The 25,733-nt window shown below is 38.2% G+C and overlaps 2 protein-coding genes across 4 annotated transcripts; one reads left to right on the top strand and one right to left on the bottom strand.

Annotated features, from left to right (window-relative positions):
• The first annotated feature begins 3,995 nt into the window (after nucleotides 1–3,995).
• Nucleotides 3,996–12,702, top strand: LOC143889766 (putative aldo-keto reductase 2). The gene is made up of 5 exons (XM_077394105.1): nucleotides 3,996–4,364; nucleotides 4,808–5,005; nucleotides 9,636–9,808; nucleotides 9,902–10,004; nucleotides 12,172–12,702. The coding sequence occupies exons 1-5, from the start codon at nucleotides 4,143–4,145 to the stop codon at nucleotides 12,511–12,513; spliced, it is 1,038 nt and encodes a 345-aa protein (XP_077250220.1). The 5' UTR covers nucleotides 3,996–4,142; the 3' UTR covers nucleotides 12,514–12,702.
• Nucleotides 12,703–13,930: 1,228 nt separating this feature from the next.
• On the bottom strand, nucleotides 13,931–23,760 carry LOC143889765 (Phototropic-responsive NPH3 family protein). 3 transcript variants are annotated; one of them, XM_077394103.1, is made up of 5 exons: nucleotides 23,182–23,760; nucleotides 17,998–18,064; nucleotides 15,154–16,329; nucleotides 14,089–14,609; nucleotides 13,931–13,971 (listed from the first exon to the last, which is right to left on the bottom strand). In XM_077394103.1, exons 1-4 carry the CDS (start codon nucleotides 23,241–23,243, stop codon nucleotides 14,094–14,096), a joined length of 1,821 nt encoding a protein of 606 aa, XP_077250218.1. In that variant the 5' UTR covers nucleotides 23,244–23,760; the 3' UTR covers nucleotides 13,931–13,971; nucleotides 14,089–14,093. The 3 variants fall into 3 exon arrangements, with proteins under 3 accessions (XP_077250218.1, XP_077250219.1, XP_077250217.1); XM_077394104.1 differs by having other exon boundaries at nucleotides 13,931–14,425; nucleotides 14,531–14,609; XM_077394102.1 differs by having other exon boundaries at nucleotides 13,931–14,609.
• Nucleotides 23,761–25,733: the final 1,973 nt, after the last annotated feature.

The raw sequence follows: 25,733 nt of genomic DNA, 5'->3' as shown, positions 1-25,733 counted from the left end.
TTTAGGACAAAAATACCCTAATTTTTAAAATACCGTCTCCTCTCTCTCTCTCTCTCTCTCTCTCTCTCTCATGGGATGATCTCAACCATCAATTAGAGGGCCACAATTTCTCTCTCTTTCTCTCTCATGGGATGATCCCAACAGTCCATTAGAGGGCCACAATGCCTCTCTCTCTCTCTCTCTCTCTCTCTCTCTCGTGGGATGATCTCAACCGTCCATTAGAGGGCCCCAATGCCCCCCTCTCTCTCTCATGGGATGATCCCAACCGTCCATTAAAGGGCCACAATGCCCCCTCTCTCTCATGGGATGATCCCAACCATCAATTAGAGGGCCACAATTCCTCTCTTTCTCTCTCATGGGATGATCCCAACAGTCCATTAGAGGGCCACAATGCCCCCTCTCTCTCTCTCTCGTGGGATGATCCCAACCGTCCATTAGAGGGCCCCAATGCCCCCCTCTCTCTCTCTCTCATGGGATGATCCCAACCGTCCATTAAAGGGCCACAATGCCCCCTCTCTCATGGGATGATCCCAACCGTCTATTAGAGGGCCACAATGCCCCTCTCTCTCTCATGGGATGATCCCAACCGTCCATTAGAGAGCCACAATGCCCTCTTTCTCTCATGGGATGATCCCAACCGTCCATTAGAGGGTCACAATGCCCCGCAGGTTCGTGCACCTCTCTCCGATATCCTCTAAACCACTGCTTACACTGTATAAACAACTTATAAACACTCTAAACAATTGTTTACCCTATATAAACCACTTGTAAATACTCTAAACCACTGCTTACCCCTATATAAATCAGTGTTTACACTGTATAAACAACTTATAAACACTCTAAACCACTGTTTACCCTATATGAACCACTTGTAAAAACTTTAAACCACTGCTTACCTCTATATAAACCACTTTCAAACACTATAAACCATTGCTTACACTGTATAAACAACTTATAAACACTCTAAACCACTGTTAAGCCTATATAAACCACTTATAAATACTATAAACCATTGTTAGGCTTATATAAACAACTTATAAACACTCTAAACCGTTGCTAGGCTTACATGAACCACTTATAAACACTCTAACCCAGTGCTTACACTGTATAAACAACTTATAAACACTCTAAACAAATGTTTACCCTATATAAACCACTTGTAAATACTCTAAACTACTGCTTACCCCTATATAAACCACTGCTTATACTGTATAAACAACTTATAAACACTCTAAACCACTGTTAAGCCTATATAAACCAGTTATAAACAATCTAAACCACTGTTAGGCTTATATAAACAACTTATAAACACTCTAAACCATTGTTTACCATATATTATACACTTATAAATCCTCTAAATCACTGCTACGATTATATAAAATACTTATGAACGCTGTAAACCGCTGTTTACCATGTATAAACACTCTAAACCACTGATAAGCCTATATAAACCACTTATAAACACTCTAAACCACTGATAGGCTTAGATAAACCATTGTTTACCCTATATAAACGAGTTGTAAATACTCTAAACCACTGATAAGCCTATATAAACCACTTATAAACTACTTCTTACCCTGTATAAACCATGTATAAACACTCTAAACCACTGATAAACCTATATAAACCACTTATAAACACTCTAAATCACTGATACGCTTATATAAACCACTGTTTACCCTATATAAACCAGTTGTAAACACTCTAAACCACTGATAAGCCTATATAAACCACTTCTAAACACTATAAACTACTTCTTACCTTGTATAAAATATGTATAAACACTCTAAACCACTAATAAGCCAATATAAACCACTTATAAACACTCTAAACCACTGATAGTCTTAGATAAACCACTGTTTACCCTATATAAACGAGTTGTAAACACTCTAAACCACTGATAAACCTATATAAACCACTTATAAACACTATAAACTACTTCTTACCCTGTATAAACCATGTATAAACACTCTAAACCACTGATAAGCCTATATAAACTACTTATAAACACTCTAAATCACTGATATGCTCATATAAATCACTGTTTACCCTATATAAACGAGTTATAAACACTATAAACCACTGATAAGCCTATATAAACCACTTATAAACACTATAAACTACTGCTCACCCTGTATAAATCACTTATAAACACTTTAAACCATTGTTAATCCTTATAAACCAATTATTAACACTCTAAACCACTGGTAAGCCCTAATAAACCACTACTTAGGATTATAAACCACTACTTAGGATTATAAACCATTACTGAGGATTCTTAACCAAGAAGCTATATAAACCACTTATAAACACCCACTTCAGTAATGGTTTATCATAGTGAAATAATAGTTTAACTTAAGAAATTAGTAGTTTACAGTAAAATAACAATGATTATAAAGTGGAAAACAGTAGTTTAACATGGAAAACTTTCATTCAAGTTTATAAACATGCCTTATAATTGAAAGAGAAGGGAGAGGGCTAGAAATACACACATTTCCATTGAATGGAGGCTTTGTGCAATGGAATGGTGGTTTCTAGTGAAGATTTTTGCGATTTCGGAATCTAATAATGTTTTTTTGCAATAGTTGTTGTAAATGGAGGCGTTTTCCAATGCAATGAAGGGTTAGGGAGGCTTTGACATCTAAAAATGAGGTTTTCAGCAATAGAATTGAGCTTTTGGCATCTAACAATGGAGGCTTTTGGATTTCAAAAATGGAGGTTTTTGGGTTTTTCATACGTACGTAGGTGGGAGGAAGAAGAAGACGAGAGAAAAAGGTGGGTTTTTGAAATTTGTATTCTAAATGTAATCATTTCAAAAAGGTGATTTGATAGGGATGATTTGATAGGAAGAGAGAGAGAGAGAGAAAATCAAGGGCATTTTAGTCATATGCACTCTTGATTGGTGATTTACAAAACACTCCTCTTCAAATGTCATAGTCAGTAGAAACCCCTTCTATTTGGTCATTTTCCCAAAAGTATATCTATACATTAATTGATGCAACGGGTTAAATTTTTATACATTGAGAGATGATTTCTCGTCAGACGTTGTCATTGTCAATGTACAACAACCAGTGATAACATTTTCCAAAATAAGCAGCGGTTTGAATTTGCGGGTGACCCACGGGTTGACCCGGCCCACCCGCGGGCCCCGTGGGTCACCAAAATTCTGACCCGCAAAAATGCGGGTCATCTCTTGACCCGACCCGTGTGACCCGCACCCGCATCACCCGCGGGTTGACCCGGCCCGACCCACCCGTTTGCCAGGTCTAGTGATCATCATATGGAAATGATTTTTGGGGCACAACCCATCAAATGAATGGTTTGGATCATTCTATGGAGTTGATTGTAAAGTAACATTAAGGCCCGTCCACAACATAGGACGATCCAAGCCGTCCATGGTTTGGATAATCCTATGGAGTTGGTCGTACAGTAACATTAAGGCCCAATCGTAGGCCCTACCGATATTTTTTTCAAATTGAAGCGTACCGTCCACAACACAGGATGATCCAAGCCGTCCATGGTTTGGATCATCCTATGGCGTGGTTCGTACAGTAACATTAAAGCCCAATTTAGGCCCCACCCATATTTTTGAAAATGAAGTGTACCATCCAGACCATAGGATGATCCGAGCCGTCCATTTGATGGGCCGTAATGTAAATAGGTTGTGCCCCCAGAAGGGTTGGCCCATCAAATGAATGGTTTGGATCATCCTGTGGTCGTACAGTAACATTAAGGCCCGTCCACAACATAGGATGATCCAAGCCGTCCATGGTTTGGATAATCATATGGAGTTGGTCGTACACTAACATTAAGGCCCAATCGTAGGCCCCACCGATATTTTTCAAATGGACGGTTTGGATTATCCTATGGTGTGGTATGGGCGGGGCCTATGTTGTTCAAAGATGGGCCACCATCCCACGAATGTTTCTGTTATGTGTGTGTGGAGAGAGTGAGAGAGGGAGTGACCGGTCAAATGGTGGGAAAACATTGGCAAGCCGGCGGGGGGAGGGTGGATATCAGCGCCCAAAAAAAAAAAGGGCCCTACACCAAAACCCTTCTGATAGTGGATAAACACATGACAGGGGTAAAGAACAGAGTACATATTTTCTTTCCAAAATTAGGAAGAGGAAGAGGAGAGGAGAATGGCCAAACCATGTGGTGTGAGGAGGATTAAACTTGGGTCTGAGGGTCTAGAAGTTTCAGCCCAAGGGCTAGGGTGTATGGGCATGTCTTCATTCTATGGCCCTCCAAAACCAGACTCAGACATGATCTCTCTCATCCACCACTCTGTCCAAAGTGGCATCACCTTTCTTGACACATCCGATATTTATGGCCCCTTCACCAACGAAATCCTCCTCGGAAAGGTATAAAATCCCATCTCTTTTCTCTCATTATTTAAAAAAAAAAAAACTCTGTTCTAATCCTCTATAAGAACCCATCTCTTTTCTTTTTACTCTGTTCTAATCCTTCTCTGAAAGGCATAAAACCCCCCTCTTTTCTGTGATTATTTTCATTACTTAATCCTTTTCGGAAAGGCATAAAAACCCCTCTTATTTTTCACTTAATCCTTCTTGGAAAGGCATAAAAACCCCTATTTTCTGTGATTATTTTTTTACTCTGTTCTAATCCTCCTCGGAAAGGTATAAAAACCCCTCCTCTAATTTTTTTTAGTATGTTATAATCCTCCTTGGGAAGCTGTAAAACCCCCTCTCTTCTCTGATTATCTTTTCTACTCTGTTCTAATCCTCCTTGGAAAGTTCTCCGATTAATTTTTTTACTCTGTTCTTCATTTGGTTTTCATTTTTAGGCTCTCAAGGGGATAAGAGGGAAAGTTGAATTGGCAACCAAGTTCGCAATTAGTGTTGTTGATGGGAAGAGGGAGATTCGCGGAGATCCAGCGTTCGTCCGAGCTTCTTGTGAAGCAAGCTTGAAGAGACTCGATATTGATTGCATCGATCTCTATTACCAACATCGCATTGATACCAGAGTCCCCATCGAGGTTACTGTAAGTGGGATCGTTTTCTTTTCCCTTTTTATTTTCTTGTTTGGCGCAATTTTCATTGATTCTCTCATTTTTAAATGATTTAGATTTTATTAAGGAAAACAGGGAAAAAAAAAAAAAAAAAAACAGCAACCTCGAGGTTGATTCAAGGGAAAAAACAGGTTCAAATTTTGAATTTCTTATTGACCCATTATTTTTAACTCATCCTAAAGTCAATTTAGAAATGGATCTTGAGTTTTTAGCTCATATAAGTCCAAGTATCAGATTTCTTGGCTCCTAGATGATCCTGGCACTCTAGGAAATGTCTTAACTTAGAGGTAGTAATTGTCATTTTTGTTGAATCCATCCATGTTCATTGAGTCTTTTTTTTGACCCATTATTTTTTCACCTCTAAGTCAATTTAGAAGTGGATCATGATTTTAGCTCTTCCAAGCTCAAGTCCCATGTTGCTTGGATGATCCTGATGTTCTAACAAAGGCTTTGACCTAGAGCGAGAGCTGTTTTTTAGGTGACTCCATCCATGTTCATTGAATCACTTTTTATCCCATTATTTTGTGTCTTATACTCTTATCTAAAAGTCAATTTAGAAGTGGATCGTAATTTTTTGGTTCATCCAATCCAAGCCCAATTCTCATATTTCTTGGCTCATCCAAGCCCAAATCTCAGATTTCTTTACTCTTATAAAGCGCCAGATGATCTTGGGGCTCTAGCAAAGGCCTTCACTCGGATTTAATCATGGTTATTTTAGATGAATTCATCCATGTTTGTTGAATATCTTTTTGACTCATTATTCTTTCAACTTCTCTTAACTCATCCAAAAGTCAATTTAGAAATGGATCAAGCCTCTTTGGCTCAACCGAGTCCAAGTGTCACTTTTTGTCCCATTATTGTGAGTCCCTTTTTAAAAGTGGTCCAGGCACTTGAGCGAAGGCATTCACTGAGAGCTAGTAATGGTTATTTTTGGTGAATCAATCCATGTTTGTTGAATATCTTTTTGGCCGATTATTTTTTTAACTCTTCTGAAAGTCAATTTAGAAATGGATCATGATTTTTGTGGTTCATCCGAGCCCAACTCTCAGATTGCTTGGTTCAAATAAAGAACCAAATGATCCCGACTCTTTAGCTAAGGCTTTGAATTGGAGAAGTTGAATCCATACATGTTCGCTGAATCTATTTTGACTTATTATTTTTTAACTCATCCAAAAGTCTATTTCGAAATTGATCGTGATTTTGGCTCATCCAAGCTCAGGTCTTAGATTGCCTAGAAAAACCAGATTATCCTGGAGCTCTAGCAAAGGCCTCCTCTCAGAGCTAGTAATGGTTATTTTAGGTGAATCCATCCATGTTCATTGGGTTTCTTTTTGACTTGTTATTTTTTTCAACTTGTATGGAAGTCAACTTAGAAATGGGTCATGATTTTGGCTCATCAAAGCCTAGTCTTAGCTCTTATAAGGCACCAGGTGATCATGGGGCTCTAGCAAAGGTCTTTGCTCAGAGCTAGTAATGCTTATTTCGGTGAATCCATATCTGCTCATTGAATCTTTTTTTGACCCAAATTTTTTTAACTCGTCTTAAAGACAAATTAGAAGTGGATCGTTACTTTGACTCACCCATGCCCAAGTCTCAGAGTGCTTGGCCCTTATAATGGACAAGTTGATACTGACGCTCTAGCAAATGCCTTCACTTAGAGCTATTAATGGTTATTTTAGGTGAATTCATTCACTTGCATTGAACCTCTTTTTGACCCATTATTTTATGAATTCATTCGAAAGTCAATTTAGAAATGGACTGTGAAAAATCCTTCCATGCTTGTTGAATCCCTTTTTGCCTGATTACTTTCCTGCTTATTTAATCCTTTTTGACCCATTATTTTCTGAATTCATTCTAAAGTCAATTTAGAAATGGAACAAGTCTCAGATTGCTTGGCTCTTATGAAGCACCGTATGATCCTAGGCACCTAGCGCTCTAGCGAAGTCATTCTTAGAGCTAGTAATGGTTATTTTGGCTGAATCCATCCATGTTCATTGAATCTCTTTGTGGCCTGTTATCATTTTTTTTTAACTCAACCTAAAGTCAATTTAGAAGTGGATTGTGATTTTGTCACCGTATGATCCTATCGCTCTAGCAAAGTCGTTCTTAGAGCTAGTAATGGTTATTTTGGCTGAATCCATCCATGGTCATTGAATCTCTTTTTGACCGTTTTTTTTTTTTTAACTCAACCTAAAGTCAATTTAGAAGTGGATTGTGATTTTGGCTCATTCAACCCCAAGTCTCAGATTTCTTGGCTCTTATGAAGTACCATATATTCCCGATGTTCTAGCGAAGACCTTCACTCAAAGCCAGTCATGATATTTTTTGGTGAACCCATGCATATTCTACAAATTTCTGGTAATCTTTCATATTCAAGGAAATCATTTGGTGGTTATAGATCCAAAATTTCAGTGATGTCATCATTTTATTTCTTTATAACTCCACACATGCCGTACTTTTAGCTCTCCAATATTTACTAAGATCTGCCATTCAAAAAAAAGTTTTTTTTTTACTAAGATCTGCCCTAGTGATGGTCAGTGATGCATTTACACCTACAACTCATGGAGGTATGCTTTTTTACATCTTATCATGTCTACTCATTCCAACCATCTGGTTGGAACAGCAATGGCAATAAAAAATTCACTTCACTTTGGTGTTACCTACTCACATAATGCTTCCATTATTTGCTGCCTCCATTGTTTTGGTTCGAGAGTAAACATGGTCCCTGGGTTTATCCAATCCGGATTGCTATCAGATTGTGTTCTGTTTTCTAGTTTCCTTTGCTTCTTTGATGATCAATATCAGTATTTATTATGCCCTCTTGCTATAGCACTGTGCAGGCAAATTGGTTAAACCTTCAAAACAAAAAACAATAAAAGGTAAGATTAAAAATATGGTTTAATATGTATGCTATTTCTGTTTTGAATAGAATAAAATTGATTGAAGTTTTTTTCCCTTTTGAGAGAGATTCTCAAGCTAAAGGGCCAAGCAATCAAGTTCATTGGCCCCCTTTTCTATTATCTGGGGATGTGGTCTTAATTCCCTGTCGTCTTTGCTCTTTTTGATTGTTTGTAAGGGCTGTGCTGGCCTTGTCCTTTGGTCTCTCCTTTGTTGTTTATTAATGAATTTTCTGTTCGACAAAAAGGACAAAAAGGAATACGTGAGCAACCATCAGGTTTTGAAACAGCAGATTAAACTATCATGTATGTTGTTTAAAGAAGCTCATCTATGGCTTGAAGCAAGTATCCTGCCTGTTTGACATGTTCAATAAAGCCTCGGAGGAGAAAAGTTATAAAAACTTGCTTTAATTTACCCTCTATTTATTCGAAAACACGAATTGCATGGTGGATAGGGGATGGCGTGTGCCTAGTTACCCCCCAACGCACACATGCACGAGCTTTTCCGCTGCTCAAAGGAATCTGGGGCCGAGTATTAAGCAAACACTGATATTATTGGGCAAGAGATCAAGATGCGGGATGGTCGGTGCCTAGTTATTGCGTCGTGGATGATTGCTTGGTTCCCGCGGTAGAAAGAAGCAATGGACAGTGGGACCTTCTAGTGTAGAAGTGGAGTGCCAAGCTATGGCCACCACAGCAGCTGAGATGATTCTGTTTTGACATTTGATGCAAGAGTTGAGCCATGAACATATAAAGCCTTCATTGTCCAAGCTCTATTGTGACAATCAAACTGCAATTAAATCTTTTCAAAACCCAGTTTTTTAATGCAAGAAATGCATATTGGAATTGACTGTCATCATGACATATCATTGTCATGTTAGAACTCAGAAGTGGGCCCTAGAGATCACTGGCTGCGCTGGGATGTTGTAATTACAATTTATTGGAATTTGATTTCAATTTTGGGGAACTTATCACATTAAAATGTGAATAAAGTTTGGGGCTTATTTGTTTCTAATTTTGACTTCAATTGCTATTAGGAGTTTATAAAGCTATCTGGTAGTCCAAATTAAGCTCTGAAATAGAAAGAACTTTTGGAAATGTCGGATTAAGTTTCTTTGTTGGACTCGGCTTCAAATTTGAGGGATAAGTTTTAGGAGTTTGCTCTCAAACTTGATTTATGACTTTAATTAGGAGAAGATTCTTTTGATCAACATGCACAGATATTATGATGTAATGTGGCTACATGCTTGTGATTTTCTTTTATAACTCCGGTACCATAGAATTACCATTCAAAAAAACAAAAAAACACTTTGGTACCATAGAAATGTTAGCCGTAAGGATCTTGAATGCTCAATTTTCCAATGTGCGGTTTCTTGACTAGCAGCTCTCTTCTATGTGTCCTAATGGCCATCATCTCTCCCTCTCTCTCTCTCTCTCTCTCTCTCTCCCTCTCTCTCTCTCTCTCTCTCTCTCTCTCTCTCTCTCTCTCTCTCTCGATATTTACCACTCATGGATTCTACGATAGTTGACCCAAGTTTCTGATGTGCTGACATTATGGATGCTAACTGTTATCATGCATGTGCTTTTCGATTGCTGTCTTTTTTGTTTATGGAACATATCTGGGTTTTTTTTATATCTATTTGAATCCTATATTCATGTGGTTGTTACATGCTTTATTTCCTAACCCTTTTTCTCTTCTGCACAAGATGGGAGAACTCAAGAAACTAGTTGAAGAGGGAAAGATAAAATATATAGGGCTATCTGAGGCTTCTGCTTCGACAATCCGGAGAGCACATGCTGTCCATCCAATAACAGCGATACAGTTGGAGTGGTCTTTGTGGTCAAGAGATGTAGAAGAAGATATAGTTCCTACTTGCAGGTGAGGTTGATCCACTACGACTTTGTGAAGCTTATAGTGAGATTAGTATTTGGAACTTTGTTCTAACCATTACTTCATTATATTGTTATTCAGAGAACTTGGTATAGGGATTGTTGCATACAGTCCCCTGGGTAGGGGCTTCTTTTCGTCAGGGGCCAAAGTGGTTGAGAACTTGGCAAATGATGACTTCCGAAAGGTATGTCTTTATATGCATGCATGCATATGCATTACATTACTCATTGATACATTGACAATTCATGTAACACCAAGTGACTTAAGATACTAAGTATGACAAATATAACAATGATTTAAGTAGGCTACCGAATGGGGAATTCACGGCCAATTCCTTTTTTGCGTCACTAAATACAGGTCAGAAGTCAGATAAAAGGCACATATGGAAATCCATTGCTCCTTCAAGAGTGGTGGCTTTTGGATGGACGTTGGTGCATAGAAAAATTAATACCTGCGATAGATTAAAAAGGAGGCATTTCAGCCTTGCAATTATATGTTACCTAACTATTTGTTTAGATTTTTTGGGGATTGGGTATGGAGGTAGATTTTAGTTAATACGATTTGTATAAGTTGTTTCTATCACTTGGGATTTTTTAGGAAAGTTTGCTAAAGTTTAGGGGTTAGTGTTGCACGTAGGAAGTTAGTATCTATAAATAATTGTAGCAGATTTAATGAATAAAAGAGAAGAATTTATCCCATAAATTGTGTTTGCGCACAAAGGAGGACGACCCTTTCCTCGAAGTGGGTCAAGAGGCCAATCTTCCCTCTAAGAAGATCAATCCGTTGGGAACCGATCTAGGTGCGTAACAGTATATGTGTCCTTTGTCATTAGAATGAAGAGACATTGGATCATCTGATGTTGCATTGTCCCTTCTCTTATAAATTATGGTTGAGGGCAATTGGAGCTTTTGGAATGATTTGGGTTTGCCCGAGCTCTATTAATTCACTTATGATTAATTGGCCAAACGGGCTTTTTGGGGAAACTGGTAAGTTACTATGGTCCACTTTCCCTTAGGTTATTGTCTGGAATATATGGAAGGAACGGAACAGACGTACCTTTGAAGATTAAAGCCGGACACCTGGACGGTTGGCGACAGACATCAAGGTTGAACTTATTCCATGGGCCAAGATAAAGAAGAAAATCCCCTAAGGGGTGGAGGATTTGGTAAGCAATTGGTGGTCAATCATTTGGGATAGAATGATCCGAACCAAACCCAAGCCGAGATGGATGGCCACACCAACTGGGTGGTTCAAGCTCAAATTTGATTGAAGCTCTATTGGTAACCCGGGGAAGGCAGGCATTGGGGGTCTGATTAGAGATGACAAACAAACTACTATAATGTCATTCTCAGGCCCAGTTGGGATATGTGATGCGAATGAGGATGAAATCAGGGCTCTTCTTTGGACTGCGATGGGCATATGAGAAGAATCAGCGACCATTAATAGTTGAGGGAGACTCGACAAATGCGGTGGCTTGGCATTGGGTACTTCAAAGGGCCCCTGGCGACTACAAGATCTAATAGCGAAAACGCTCGATCTTATAAGGTCGTTGAACCGTAGGATTGACCATCGAAGGAGAAAGGCAAATGAGGAGATTGGCAAATGAGGAGGCCGATGGATTAGCTAAATCAGGAGTTCTGAGGGAGGAAATGTTAGTTATTAGTTCTTTGTAAACACTTCAGGGAATGTTTCTGGATCAATGATCCCTATTTTGTAATAAGGAGCCAACCTGTCCCAACCAATATTCAATAAATTGTTAATTTAAAAAAAAAAGAAAAAAAAAGTAGACTACTGATATTAGCATTACCATGTTTTGATAATTGCACAAAATCAGCTTCTCTTTTCTTCTTTAATTGGCTTCTCATAGCGTTTTGGAAACTTTAATAACCTTTGACAGCTGTTTAAATAATAACTGACGAGATGCATTAGTGCAATTATCAAAACATGGTAGTGCCAATATCTAGAAGGTGGGTGATGGAAATAAAGAGTTGTTGCAGCAGAATATTAAAATAGAAAAATCTTGGAAATCTAAGGTAATCTTGAGTAAAATAATCAGTTTTGGACTCACAATCGGTCTCAAAATCCAAACCAAAAACAGGACCTAATTTGGCTCAAAACTTTGCTATAAGATATTAAGATTATCAACCATATAAATATAGTAACTAACAGAAATTAAAATACGAAAAATAGCTAGTGGAGTATGTACTGTAATTTGTCGTTTTAATGGCATCATTGAGTGTATTGTACATATATTTGTACATACATGGTGCACCCCTTTCTGCCCTCCTGTCTGTATCTATGACTTCTTTGCTTCATGACATGTTACTAAAACCTATTTATTGTATCTGTAGCTTTTACCGCGGTTTCAACCTGAGAATCTTGAGCATAATGAACGTATATTTGAGCATGTAAATGAAATGGCTATGAGGAAGGGATGCACCCCATCACAGCTTGCATTGGCGTGGGTCCACCACCAGGGGAATGACGTGTGTCCGATACCCGGAACAACCAAGATTGAAAACTTCAACCAGAACCTTGGAGCTCTGTCTGTGAAGCTAACACCTGATGAAATGGCGGAACTTGAATCCTATGCTTTGGCAGATGCTGTTAAAGGTGATAGATATGGAGGGGCGACATTATCGACTTGGAAGAACTCTGAAACTCCTCGCCTTGATTCATGGAAGGGTGAATGATCAGCAGCTCTTTTGACTTCGTTACGCCTTGATGGCAGTTTGGTATTATCTTTTTGCTTCATTTGTTGTTTTTTTACTGGACAGGCCAAATTTTCTTTTCAGCTACTCCACTCTGTCGAGGTGTGTAGGTACACAACTACTGATGAGTAATGTCAGTATTATCTAAATAAGAGGAAAAATATCTGGATATATACTTGCCTTTTGGTTCCACATAATGAAAATAGACCAATCAAACACCTTGGCTCGAAACATTTTGAAATGGGGATTTAGAAAAGAAAACACCCCAAGTATAATAAGCTGACTGGCATCATCAATAAGGCCGTGTTTGGCAGCCATGAAAAATTATTCCATGGAATATTCATGGACTCCACTGTTTTAGGACAGAGAAGGAACGAGAGGGAGAGATTTGTGTTGGTGAGCATTTCATGCCCCCCTCACTCCCACTCTATCAAATCTCTCCATCTCTAGCCCATCTGTCTCACAACTGTCCTGACTGTGATCAGCATTGTAAGTGTGGTCGTTGTAGTAGAGCTCAATTTTCATTTTAATGTTATGGGGTTAAAATATTTTCTTTCTAATCTGAGTGATGCTATCGATTGGTGTAACAAAGAAACAGCCAAACGATGGTATTCAGCCGACTTGAGCGAAAAGTTTGGAAAACATCTGTGAAAAACTCGAGAAAAGGGAAATGTGGTTCATCAATAGTTTTGAATTTCTCACAAAATATACAAACAATACATAAGAAATTGATGGAATTATTAGTTGGAAAAAAAATTTTGTTGGGTTTAATTAAAAAGAAAATAAGAAAATTTTGAATTATTTGGGATTTTTTAAAGTTTAATAAGTGGTATAAAATTTTAGATTTTTTCCAAGAATGTTTCAATAATTTGGAGAATTTTGTAACAAAGGTAACGACCCCATTTGTTCATCATCAATGCATGCTTTTGTTACATACTTTCGGCCAAAAAAGCTATTCTATAGACAGAGTAAGTTTTCTTCTTTTTGGTGAACTTTAGTATGTTTTTATTTGCTAATTAATTGGATGTTGAAAGAGAGGCTTACCTTTTGAAATTAACAAAACTTTAGTATCTTCTTATTTGTTAATTAATTGGATGTTGAAAGAGAGGCTTACCTTTTGAAATTCACAAAAATTTTAGTATCTTCTTATTTATTAATTAATTGGATGTTGAAAGAGAGGGTTGCCTTTTGAAATTAACAATGCAACACTGCTTAATTAAAGCCATCATAACCTGTTGCTTAGATATACACAATACCGGTTTTCCTTCTCTTAAATTGATCTCTAATAAACAGGATCCAATGATCTGTAATAAACTACTGAACCTGTATTTCATGGCTTCAGTAGATTGCTCAAACTTCTGAATTTGTAGTTTGCTCGTTCCCGTGGGTGGAAAAGATGGCAACCAAACCAATCACTGAACTTTCTCCCCATTCAAAAATCTGACCATGATAGATACAGATGTAACATCTCTAATTGAATTTAACAAACCTGCTAGTATTGCAGGCACAAGACAATCATACACACAATAAAAAACAAACCCAACAGCATTTTATTACCTGATTTACATTACCACCTTGGGAAACTCTGTTCTTTGCGAATTTTTCGACGGCGAACTCCCACCCCTTGAAGTGTTGTGGCCAAACAAGCTCATCTTTCCAATCTTTCTTGTAAGTGAATTCACCAACTTGTGAGAAGATGACTTTTCCAAGTCTTGTTTCATACAAACATGGTCCTTTTCAAGGTCGTTGAGTCTCATCCGCATCCTGGCAAGTTCAAGTTTGAGCTCTCGGTTCTCTCGCCTTAGGGATGCGTAATTATCACGTGGAGATGTTGGTGCACCTAGTGCGTCGTTGCTTATCCTTCGTGATTGGTGCATTGTTTTTTGTTCTTCATCTGGATAAGAGGAGCAAAGAGTGTTGCGTAATCTTAACTGTTCAAAATAGAGGACTTGGACTATTGCCTGAAGAGGAAGCCGCTCGTTCTGGGCAGCATGCGCACCTGCTTCCTGTGACAGCTTTTGGAAATCAATCAGCTTGCACAGCTTTTTCCTCTCCATATCTGATAATCCCGGGTGAGCCTGTAAAAATGAAAAGAAAAATCAGTTGAAACAATGTTGATTTGTGAGTAGTGTCTAGTTAGACATAGCGTAAAATTAAATGCAATTGATTAAAAATGAACATTGTCCATAGCTACAGGATTTCAACCATAATTCCTCACTCCAAACCTAGAGGTGCAATTTGGGTCGGGTCAGGTTGACATATACTAATAAAATGAACAGAAAAAATCAAGGGAAATGATATCAGCAGTCAGCACAACCATGCTTTGATATTTTCACTAACTCATCTTGCCTTTTAGTATTTAAAGAGCTGTCACAAGCCAATTAAAAAAGAAAAGACAAGCTGGGTTTGTGTAATTATTAAAACATGGTTGTGCTGATATCATTTCCCAAAATCAAATGTCATTTTACGTTCTTCTTTTCCTTCTATTATCCAGGTAAGTCAGCCAATTCAAAGACTCTCTTTCCTTACATTCGGATTGGAAAACCATCTTTTAAAAATAAACACAAAAATATTGATATTATTGACATGTTACTATAAGAAGGGAAGGAAAAAGAGGCATACTTTGAGGTAGACATCGATGGCTCGGTAGAGTCCATCATCCACGTTACGTGCATGCCCAGGTAAAATCTCAGCAATGGCCATAAACTTTCCAAGTTTGAGGTTTGCATCAGGGGCGATTTCGGCAAGATAATTGTCTACCAATTTAGTGACTTTAATCAAAGCAGTCTGGGAGGGTGAATGGGTCCCATCAGATTCATAAGCAGAAACATCATCCATATCATCGTCACTGTCATCTTGCTGAGAAAAGTTGATCAGTATCCTGTGAACTGTGTCGACATCAAATAAAGTGTCTCCCGCATGTCGGAAAGATGGGATTAATAGATCGTCAAGGGTTGCCATTTCCAATTGCGACCCAATTCTCCTTTCAAGATCTAGTCGGCAAGCAATCGTGCACTCAAGTGTAACCGCCATTCGTAAAAGCCCAAAAAGGAAACTAATGGTGACCACAAGTTTCTCTACAGGCAACAGACTAGTAATAGTCTCCACAACAGCTCTTTGCTCATGCCCAATAGAATCAACAACCAAGTCACTTTTTGGCTGGCTAGTTGAGTTCCATAAGGTCGGCTTTTTCGTTAAAACCTTCTGGGCATAATTTACAAGTGATGCACCAATACTTTCGGGTCGAACTCCTCGACACTTCATGGCTGAAATGACACTATGGTACAAGTCAATGCGAAGGGCGGAGAGGTCTTCAATCCACCAGTCCCCACCACATTTCACTTGTTTGTTCATGTGAAGCCTTCCAGAACTACTGTACTCCAAGCGTGAGAAGCTCGAGGCTATCTGCTCTGTGCATGCCTTAGTAGCTATTGCCTCCGTGCATCTACTGACTATATTTAGCTCATCTGCAAGGGGAAGGAGGCCCTCACATTGTTGTAGGACTTCGACACACATTTCAAGGCTTTTACAGACAACACCAACAAGGTATTCCTCTGCTCGAGAAGCAAGGTTTTCTTTTGCATATTCCTCGGTCATTTCAAGGTACTCGGAGACACAGCATAGTTGGGCAACATTTGAGGATGTGATCTCAAAGTTAAAACCATAACAGAATTTTGCAGCCAATTCAAATGACTCGGCACCCCCAGGTAAATTGAGCAACTCTATCTTGGAAATGTCAGTTTCTCTAAGTTCCGCAACTAATTTCCGGATACGCCCACACCGAGCAACAAGAGGAAACTGCAGTCACCAAATTAGTATCATCAGAATCATTGTAAGTTATAATGAGCCAAAAAATGGCTGCTTATCACGCCGATAAAGGCACTGGATATGGTCATAATGTTCCAGTGCCCAAACAAATATGCATGGTATTTAACAGAAATATGCTGATAATTAGAAGTGTTTGGCAACAAATACAGGATCATGGTATTTAACCCTTGTGTTTGTTGTTGTCATGCTCAACATTATCCAACAAATACCAATACGCCTACTCCTTAAGTTATTGAATGTGTGCTTCTTGGTTAATTACCACACTAATATTACTGCAATGATCCGTATGCATTAATTAAATATCTAATCTATTCTCAAGAAAATGATAGAAAAGACAAAGAAGAATTTTCCAGTCTCTCCTCAAGGAAGGTTAAATTTATTGATAGGAATGCACCGTTTTGGGTTGTTAGAATTACAAGCATTAGATCCGTTGAGACTGACTCAAGAAGGAAAACCCCTGACCATAGTTGCCGGAAACTCCTTGGGCGGGTGGGAAACCCGTTTCCCCTAAAACGCGTTTCTCGAGGGTGGGAAAATCCTTTTCCCTAAAACGCATTTCCCGTGTTTCAGAAACGTTTCCGAAACATGATGAAAAAATTTGGAGAAATGTTTCTGAAACGCAAGGGAAACATATGAGAAACTTGTGTAAATCATGTGTGAAACGCGTGATAAACGTATGCAACACTCGTAGAAAACACATGTGAAACATGTAAGAAATATGTGTGGAACTTGCGAAAATCATTTTGGAAAAAAAACATCAAAAATTGTGGAATAGATATTAAAAAAGAAAACAATAGCATATATTGTAACAAAAAAAAAAAAAAATTCAAATAGAAATTTGAAATTAACAAAATTTAAATCTACAAAATCACATATTTCGTGTTTTCCTTGTGTTTCATGTGTGTTTTTTCTATCATTTCTGAAACGCTTCTAGTGCATTTCCTAAGACGTTTCTCATACGATTTTCTATCGTTTTCTCGTTTCTCGTCTTCCCTATATTTTTTTTCATGTGTTTCCCTTTTCAGTTTCACGTTTCGCTTCCCAAATTCGTTTCCCACCCTGGTAACTATGTCCCTGACTATATACTGTACTGACTATCATAAACTCGAAGGACAAATGATGGAAATTTAAGTAATTTTTGTGCTCCAATGAGGATGGCTTCATGGATTTTAAATGAGCTGAGACTGAGGTAAGATAAAAAGAACTGCCATTTGCCACTGTTTCCTAAATCTGAAGACTGAAAACAAGCAATCTTGCAACATGAACCCACTAAATATGACCGAGACAGCCACAAGGACAACAACAATCAAGCGGCAAATACAAGCCCTCGAGCACAAGAACTCAATCATGGCTATGTTCAACTACTGGCAGCAGTAGATGAACGGTCAAGTTCACGTACATGTGCCAAGTGCTAAGGGTTAGAGACACCAACATTGACAAGGAAAAAAAAAGTAGTGTCTACTATGGGATTGCTTTCCACAATCCACTTATCTAATAATAGAACATATAGCATTGTTCGTAATAAATTGAATCAAAGAAGCATCTACGACGAAGGGTACCTTGTTTCATCATGTTAAAGAATGTTACAAATGGAAATGGACAGAAACAAATACACAAGATGACAATGTAGAAATTTACCTTATGTAATGCAAAGCTCCCACCACTCACATCTATGGTAATATCACTAGGAACATCGGAAAAAATCCTACAGCAGATTAACAGCTAGTTATTAAAACAAAAAAGATAAATCAAACAGCTAGTTACTAAAACATAAAGGATATACCGGGTTGAAATTCAACATAAGAATATCATTTAGAAAAAAGAAAGAACTATGGTGTAAATTTGGCAAAAGAACAAGAGTGGCCCCTCATAAGGACAGAATCCATCTGAAAATAGAAACATAAATGAAAATGAGGTTTCCCATAGCATCATATCAATATATCATATATGGTCAGTTATACAAGATTTGGATTGTGTTACGTATCTACTTTTGAAGAGATTTTTTAGGAATTGAGTATGGATGTGGGTTATTGGGTAGATTTTAGTTAAAAATGATTTATTTTTTTTTGGGAAAAAAATGATTTGTGTAGGTTGTGGTTATCACTTTAGCATAATATGCCTTGATCACTTATTGGTATAGATATGTTATATCAAGGTCATTGAATGACATAGTTTTTTTGTGTTTGTAATGACATGATTATTTTTTTAGAGGGCTATTATGTTTCTTTTGGTATATATGTGTTATCTCTTGTACCTCGTTATGTTGTTTTATTATGCTTCAGTTTCTTTAGCTTGTTTTATTCATTCATTGCAGGGGCAATGAAAGAGTCATCTAGAGCCCTCATTCGGAGACAAGCTTTGTCTCTTTAGAAGAGTTTTCCCCTTTAGTAGACCACCTTGGTCTTTATAGCAAGTGGTATCCCTTTTCTAAGTTAGAGACTAACTTAGTCTTTTAGTTGCCCTACCCTATTTATCATTGCAAGGGCAATGCTAGGGATACTTAGAGCCCACCTTTGTCTCTAGGAGACTTGCTCAGTCCCACTAGCACCCTTGTTTATGTCCCCTGTGTTTAGAGTTGTTAGATACGTTTTAACTTATTTGCACCCCCTTAGAGTGTTAGTTATACTTTGACTTATTTACACCCATTTATAGTGCTAGTCATACTTTGACTTATTTGCACCCCTTTATAGAGTGTCAGACATTCTTTGACTTACTTGCACCCCCTTTAGAGTGGTTAGTTTAGAAGTTTATCTCATAGAGTAGTAGTCTATCCTCTAGTTAGGAGTTTATCCTTTAGATATTGTTAGAGATTACCTTAGTCTTGTTACAGCTTTTCCTACCTGAGATCTTACCATGTTATTCATTTTCTGGGACGCTAGCTTGCTTGTTTAGGGTTTCCCCTTTAGCCCTAAGGATTTTGCCCTAGTGTCCTGTCTTTTATGTTCCCTTTGGCTAAAAGGGTGAAATTTCTATTCTGAAAATTCCAAAAAACAATGAAACATCTTGAAAATTCAAAAAACATTTAAAAATAAAAAACATTAAAACATCTGAAATGCCAAAAGATTTTAGGAGCGTGTTAGGAAAGTTTGTTTCCGAACTACGTTGGCTTGATCCCCTCCCGCGGAGTACATAGGCAGCTTGAGATCTTTATCCTAAGTCCAGTCAAACCTTAAAAAATAAACCATTTAAATCTCTTGAAACAAGAACCTTTGAAACAAAAACTTTACACGTTTTCGAAAATATCTTCCTTTAGACTAGGAATATGTCCTAGATATTTAGAGTATTTTAGAGTTAGGAGTTTGTCCTAGAGTTATAAGTTTGTCCTACAGTTAGGAAAGTCCTAGAGTTAGGAGTCTCTGTACGGTCAATTTGACTATATAGCTTGGCGCATAGTCTGCTGATGGCTAGAATAGGATGCACTTAGTTAGCCCATCTTTTTCTTAGGATACAGCCTAGTCTCACATAGGATGAAGGGCCCACCTGCATTAGTTTAAGAAAAACTTATATTTAGTTAGGGCATATAGAGAGTTCTAAAATCTTCAATCCTCTTCAACTTAAATAATCGCATTAAAGAAGCTTTTAAAACTAGTCCAGGCCAGTCTTTTAGGTCGAGTCTAGTTTAGTGATCTAGTTACAATAGGCATCGTAGCTTAGAATAGGTCATCGAACTACGATGATCTTGATTCCAAAAAGAGGCTCGGATATGTAGGCAACTTGGACGGCTAGTCGTCCAGGCCCAAATCGCTGTGGTGCATATTTTTTTTATGTTTTTAGAGTTTTAGGGGTTTTAGGGCTTGTGGTTTGTTACTTGCTATTCCTAGTGTGTTTTCTTCTTCTTTCTTGATTGTTTATTCTCTTTAGCTATATCTCCTGTGTGGTTTTGGTTTATGAGGTTTATTGCTCGTTATTATCTTCTGTATAGGGACATGTTAGTGTGTTTATTTACTTGTTTTGCTTGTTTATATCGCAGTCATCTCTCTTACATAGCTTGACATGTTTACATATTTAGTTGTAGTACTATTTACTACATTGCTTTGATCACATGCTTAGTTGTAGTTCTTTACTGCTTTATTTGTTTATCTTATCTCATCATATTTGCTCATTATATCTGTCATTACCTGCTTAGCTGTAGTTGTGCATGCGTTTATTTAGAGCTTTCTTAGATGTGATGAGTTAGGATTAAATGTGATGAGTTAGGACTTGTTTGTTTTCTTTGCTCATCTCCGGGTCATGCATGCTTAGGTAGACGTTTTCTCGAGGATGTTTGTCCCCATTTTACATGATTTTCGCCCAAAATTCTTCACAAATAATAAAAATGGCATAAGAAACCAAGTGCGCTCGGGCGAGTGGAGTGCCTAACACCTTCCCTACTCGTAACTAGGCACGGACCTTGTATATCTTTGGATTTATCCATTGCACAGAGTATGATTTTGGTTCCATGGCCTTATTAGTACGCACGTAGGATGTTGTTGCTAAAGTTTAGGGTTAGTGTTGCACTTGGATTCATATATATAACTGTAACTAATTTAAGGAAAAGGAGAAGAGATTTATTCTAGTAAGTTGTGTCTTGCGCACAAAGGAGGACGACCCTTCCCTCGAAGCGGGTCAAGAGGCCGATCTTCCCTCTGAGAAGATCAATCCGTTGCGAACCGATCTAGGTTCGTAACAGATTGGAATAAGCCCTTTATAAGGACTGAAGTCGTTCAACTATTCAATTATTAATAAAAACAAATAACGTGGAAAAGTTAACACATTGTGAGAGTTCTACGAAATGCAAGGCATCTCTCTGTTTCAAAGAAATTAAAGTATTGAACACTGAAGGATTCCCAAAATACTTAATGTCTTATAAAGAGGGGTGGGTTGGGGAGAGGGGGGGTGCCAATTTAATTTTTCATTTGAAAGTTAATAAAGAACTTTCTACTCTGACTACAAATTCCTTTCCTTTTAAAACTTGCATCCCTAGGGGTGTTTCCCTTGGGTTTATGTCCTCCGGTTCTCCATGTGTCCCTCCTCTTTGTCCTTGAATAGCTTGTATACAGCCTCATAGAGCGTAGAGATTCTCACCAGCTCAAGTATTCCTCCTCTTTGTCCCAAGTTTGTATTCACCATGTTATTGTGTGACTGATTATCCCTTACAGTCTTTAGTGACTTTCTCCGATTGGTGGCGAGGTATGGGGTCCTCCCCCCACCCAGCCACGCACCCACCCCTGTCAGGAATCCAGAGGTTTCGGTTCCATTAGCTGAGTGATGGATTAAGCTAAATTTCGATGTCAGTAGCAAATCCTTCATGGAACAAACTCTACCCTCTGATACCCTTAAATTCTTCACAAATAACCGACCATGAGCTAATTCTACTGCTCATTCTTGCACACTTTCTTCTGATGTTCTCCACCGTATCTCTATAATCCAGTTATTTCTTTTTTCCATATGGACCACAGAATAATCAGTGACAATAAGCATAACTTCATAAACTACGGGCCTTAAACAAGAGTTGTTCCCTAGACCAAGAATCAATATAATCTGCAACTGACGTTAGGACCACCCATGCAAGCTAGAACAAATGAAACGGGATAGCCCATATCCTCCAAGCAAATGGATAGTACATAAGGAAATGGTTACGAACTTCTCTGAGCCAGATACCATGAATGTCGATTGGGGTCTGGTTACGAACTTCTCTGATGCATCAAACGATCAACCATTAGTATCTTTACCTGACCTGCAATCCAGTAACTCACAAGAACTTTTAGCGGATACAGAATTGACCCAAGTGTACATGGACGGTCAAGGTGTTGAAAATGCAGACACATAATGTCACAAATTGATTGAACTGAAGCGTCCATTTCCTTTATGTCAGAAGCATTAAACACTCAAATAAGAACAGCAGAGACTACTGGTGGGAATTGTCTATATAATGTAAAGCCTTAAGAAATTGATGAATGGAATGAATGAATGAATGGATGGATGGATTTTTAGGGTTCAATGGTTGAGCCCATTGATTTGGGTATTTCCTCCTTGAGTGGATTCCCAGGGACCAAAGTGGATTCTTTGATAACAATCTATCTATTGTTATAAAAAAAATTAAAAAATCTATCTATTGTCTATCTTAGTTTCTTTATTTAGGGTTTTGATCTTGTGTTTTCAAACCATAGCTTATTCTTTCATTATCAGTTTTGCTTAATTGGGGCTTAGTATCTTCTTTAGGACTGAAGTTTTTACCTTCACACAGTTTCTTTTTTATTTCTACAATGCTTGAAACCTAAGGTTCCTTCCCATCTTGCTAAATCTACAAGCCCACAATTTTTTATTATTTTTTTAAATCTGAGTTTTCTATCTTGTTCGAAAACCCCACGTTTTTCCATTCTTGCTATCTTGAGAGTATAGTGTGCAACTGTGCATCATCAGAATACCTTAGTTCCAGATCTGCAATTTTTAGAACTTTTATCACATCTTTTAGGTTCAGTTCTACAACATCCAGAAAATTCCTCCAACTTCAGTAAATTCCCACAAATTCAAGCACATCCCTACAATACCAAAGCCTATCCTACATCAAGTATACAAGTTGTTGAGTAACTTAAACTTACAATGTAAAAGTACCAAGCAGCAGATAGGCTTCCTTTCATAACTACTCCACTAAGTATAAACATCACCCATAAAAGAATAAAAGAGAAAAGAGGTATTCCCAATTCTCAAACCTTCAACCCATAAATGTTACTAAATTACAGTAAGAAAAGCCCAAGTTCATTATAGTGAGAAGAAACAAAAATTCAAACTGTGAAGAAAAAAAAAAAAAAAAAAACAGAGAGGATGAAAATGAGCACAAACCATTCGTGGCAACGTTGGCCAGGGCATTTGGGCAAGGCTAACGGTCTCTCGTTTCTATCCATTGGCAATGACAAAATAAGGATGGGTAAGGGGATTGTTAAGTGAATGAGGGTCCGGATATAGATTGAAATTATTCTCAGAAGAGAATGAAAAGGAGTAAGGCGTAGAGACTTTCGTCAAACAGTTGGCGTGCAAGCTGTGGTGGGTCATGTTTGTAATCCAGAATGGAGGCAGAGAGTCAGTGCAAAGTGCAAGTCTCTGACCTTAGCTAAACAAATGAGAATTATGAGAGAGAGAGAGTTAAAACTAAAAAGGGAGCCGGTGGAGAGATTTCAGGCGTAAAAAGGGTTCGAGCGGCAGAATTTATGATTGCCCACTCCTCACTTGGTCCCACCACTCATTAGAGAGTTTTTTGTATGTTGTCCGCCCTATATTCACGTACAGATGAAAAAAAAATTGCAGTGGGTCCCATACTTTTGGATGATGGAAACGTTTCTTTTATGGGGGCTCCACACACCAACAATCATCTCCATGGGATGATCCTAACCCTCCCATCTATAGAAATTTGTGTCATTTACTTCAAACTAGACCTGGCAAAACCGACCCATGCCCGCGGGTTGACCCGGCCCACCCGCAAATTTGCGGGCACGGGTCTGGGTTTTAGTGACCCGCCAAAATTTGACCCGCGGGCAATCCAACCCGCAAAAACATGGGTTGGGCCGGGTCAACCCGCGGGCACCCGCATTTTAAAGTAATTTTTAAGAATCTATTGGAGAATGTTATCAGCTCTCGGAAAATCATCAGATGTAAATGATTTTTGGAGTTAACCTATTTTGCCTATGGCCCATCTAATGGACGGTTTGGATCATCCGATGGTGTGGGCCATACCATACCTTTAAAAAAGTGAGAGTGCCCTCAGCAGTGTTGGTAACATTTCGTTTTTTTTTTTTAACGCTGTGCAAAGATGCGCCACAGAGGGCGAAGGTTTCTAGCAAAAGAAAAAGTAAAAAAAACGTAATCATTACACAAAAAGAAAAGTAAATAACTGAGTTATAAAGTTTTCGATGAAAAATTACGGATAAATGGTTATGTAATTATAAAATAACGAGAAAAATACGACAAACATGTGTAGAGTTATTACAATTACGGGAAAAACTTGGGTGCGGTCAAATCACGTCAAATCAGGAGAATTTAAATCCCATATTATATTTGCTTATAATTGCGGGTGACCCGCGGGTTAACCCGGCCCACCCGCGGGCCGCGCGGTCACCAAAATTCTGACCCGTGTGACCCGCACCCGCACCACCCGCGGGTTGACCCGGCCCGACCCACCCGTTTGCCTGGTCTACTTCAAACCACAGATCTAAAAGAGAATATTTTTCCCAATAAATGAACTGGTTTAGATCGGATTTTTGTACGGTGAAGTGATATATTCGACCCCTTTTCTTCCTGGGCCACCCTAGTGTATTTGTGAGTTATGACTTATGACCAAGGTTTTAAATCTCGGCCGAAATCCGAAATTTCAGATTTCGGTGAAATAACCAGTAATTTCGGCCTAAATTTTGGCCCAAGAAAATGACATTTCGAGCACTTCTACCGAATTTCGGCTAAAATTTCGGTTTCGGTGATGACTGAAATTACCTCCGAAACCGAAATTTCGGGTTTACCAAATTCCGGCCCAAAAATTTGAGAAATTGATTTTTAAAAAAAATAGAAATATTCTGAAATTTTGGCTCAAATTTGGTAAATAATTAAATAATATTTATTTATTATTACCGGATTTCGGCCAATAACCATATTTAAAACCATGGTTAGGACTACTCCTTCTACACTACAAGAGGGTGTCCTGGGAAGAAAAGGGGGTGAATATATCGCTTCCTTGCTGTATGTTATCTGCCCCACTACATGTGGGTCCCATATTATTGGATGATCCCAAGCAGCAATTTATTGGGCCCCATGCACTGAAAATCATCTCCAGAGGATGATCCTAGCCCTCCAATCTGTAGAGATTATTTTCGAAACAGCCTATTTTAAATCAGGGTCCAGCCTATATAATACTCTGGACCCACTGCATTTTGTGTGTGTGTGTGTGTTGCGTAACACCGTATAAGAACTTTTATAATATGAAAACGCTTACAAGAAAGTCACTTTTACGATAAAGATCAACGGTCCTGATCTCGCATACATGCCTCCTTATGTTCCCTTGTGGGATCCCAAAATTGCATTTTACCTTTGATCATAAAAGTGACTCTGTGCCTAGGAATGATAGTTCCACCCCCTTTTCAGCATTTCCACCGTTCGTCTTTTAAAAAAAATACTGCATTTTGACCATTCATTTGTCTATTTCTTCAATTTGAAGGAAAAAGCCAAAAAGACAAAGAAGACATGATGAGAGAAAGAGTGGAAATATCATTTTGTTCTTTGTGATGATTATATGCCTTTTAACTAGCATGTTTATATTCCTCATCATGATAAATTATTATCTATCAAGTGGGGTTACAACTTTATTTAAAGAGAAATGAGTAGGTAAAAAATCACTTTAGATCAACAGT

This window comes from Tasmannia lanceolata, unplaced genomic scaffold (assembly GCF_043159265.1).
Source record: "Tasmannia lanceolata isolate RefF3 unplaced genomic scaffold, GAP_Taslan_0.1 ptg000013l, whole genome shotgun sequence".
In the NCBI taxonomy this organism is placed as follows: domain Eukaryota; kingdom Viridiplantae; phylum Streptophyta; class Magnoliopsida; order Canellales; family Winteraceae; genus Tasmannia; species Tasmannia lanceolata.
Note: the sequence above shows the minus strand (reverse complement) of the source record. Positions and strands in the feature narration are given on the sequence as shown.

Bases quoted from the DNA above. Each gene is read 5' to 3' on its own strand.
- LOC143889766 (XM_077394105.1), top strand. From the start codon at position 4,143: ATGGCCAAACCATGTGGTGTGAGGAGGATTAAACTTGGGTCTGAGGGT. The intron at 9,809-9,901 runs GTGAGGTTGATC...ATTGTTATTCAG, and splicing joins GATATAGTTCCTACTTGCAG to AGAACTTGGTATAGGGATTG. The intron at 10,005-12,171 runs GTATGTCTTTAT...TTGTATCTGTAG, and splicing joins CAAATGATGACTTCCGAAAG to CTTTTACCGCGGTTTCAACC.
- LOC143889765 (XM_077394102.1), bottom strand. From the start codon at position 23,243: ATGGATAGAAACGAGAGACCGTTAGCCTTGCCCAAATGCCCTGGCCAA. The intron at 18,065-23,181 runs GTTTGTGCTCAT...AATCTGCTGTAG, and splicing joins GGCCAACGTTGCCACGAATG to GATTTTTTCCGATGTTCCTA. The intron at 16,330-17,997 runs GTAAATTTCTAC...TGGTGACTGCAG, and splicing joins GGAGCTTTGCATTACATAAG to TTTCCTCTTGTTGCTCGGTG.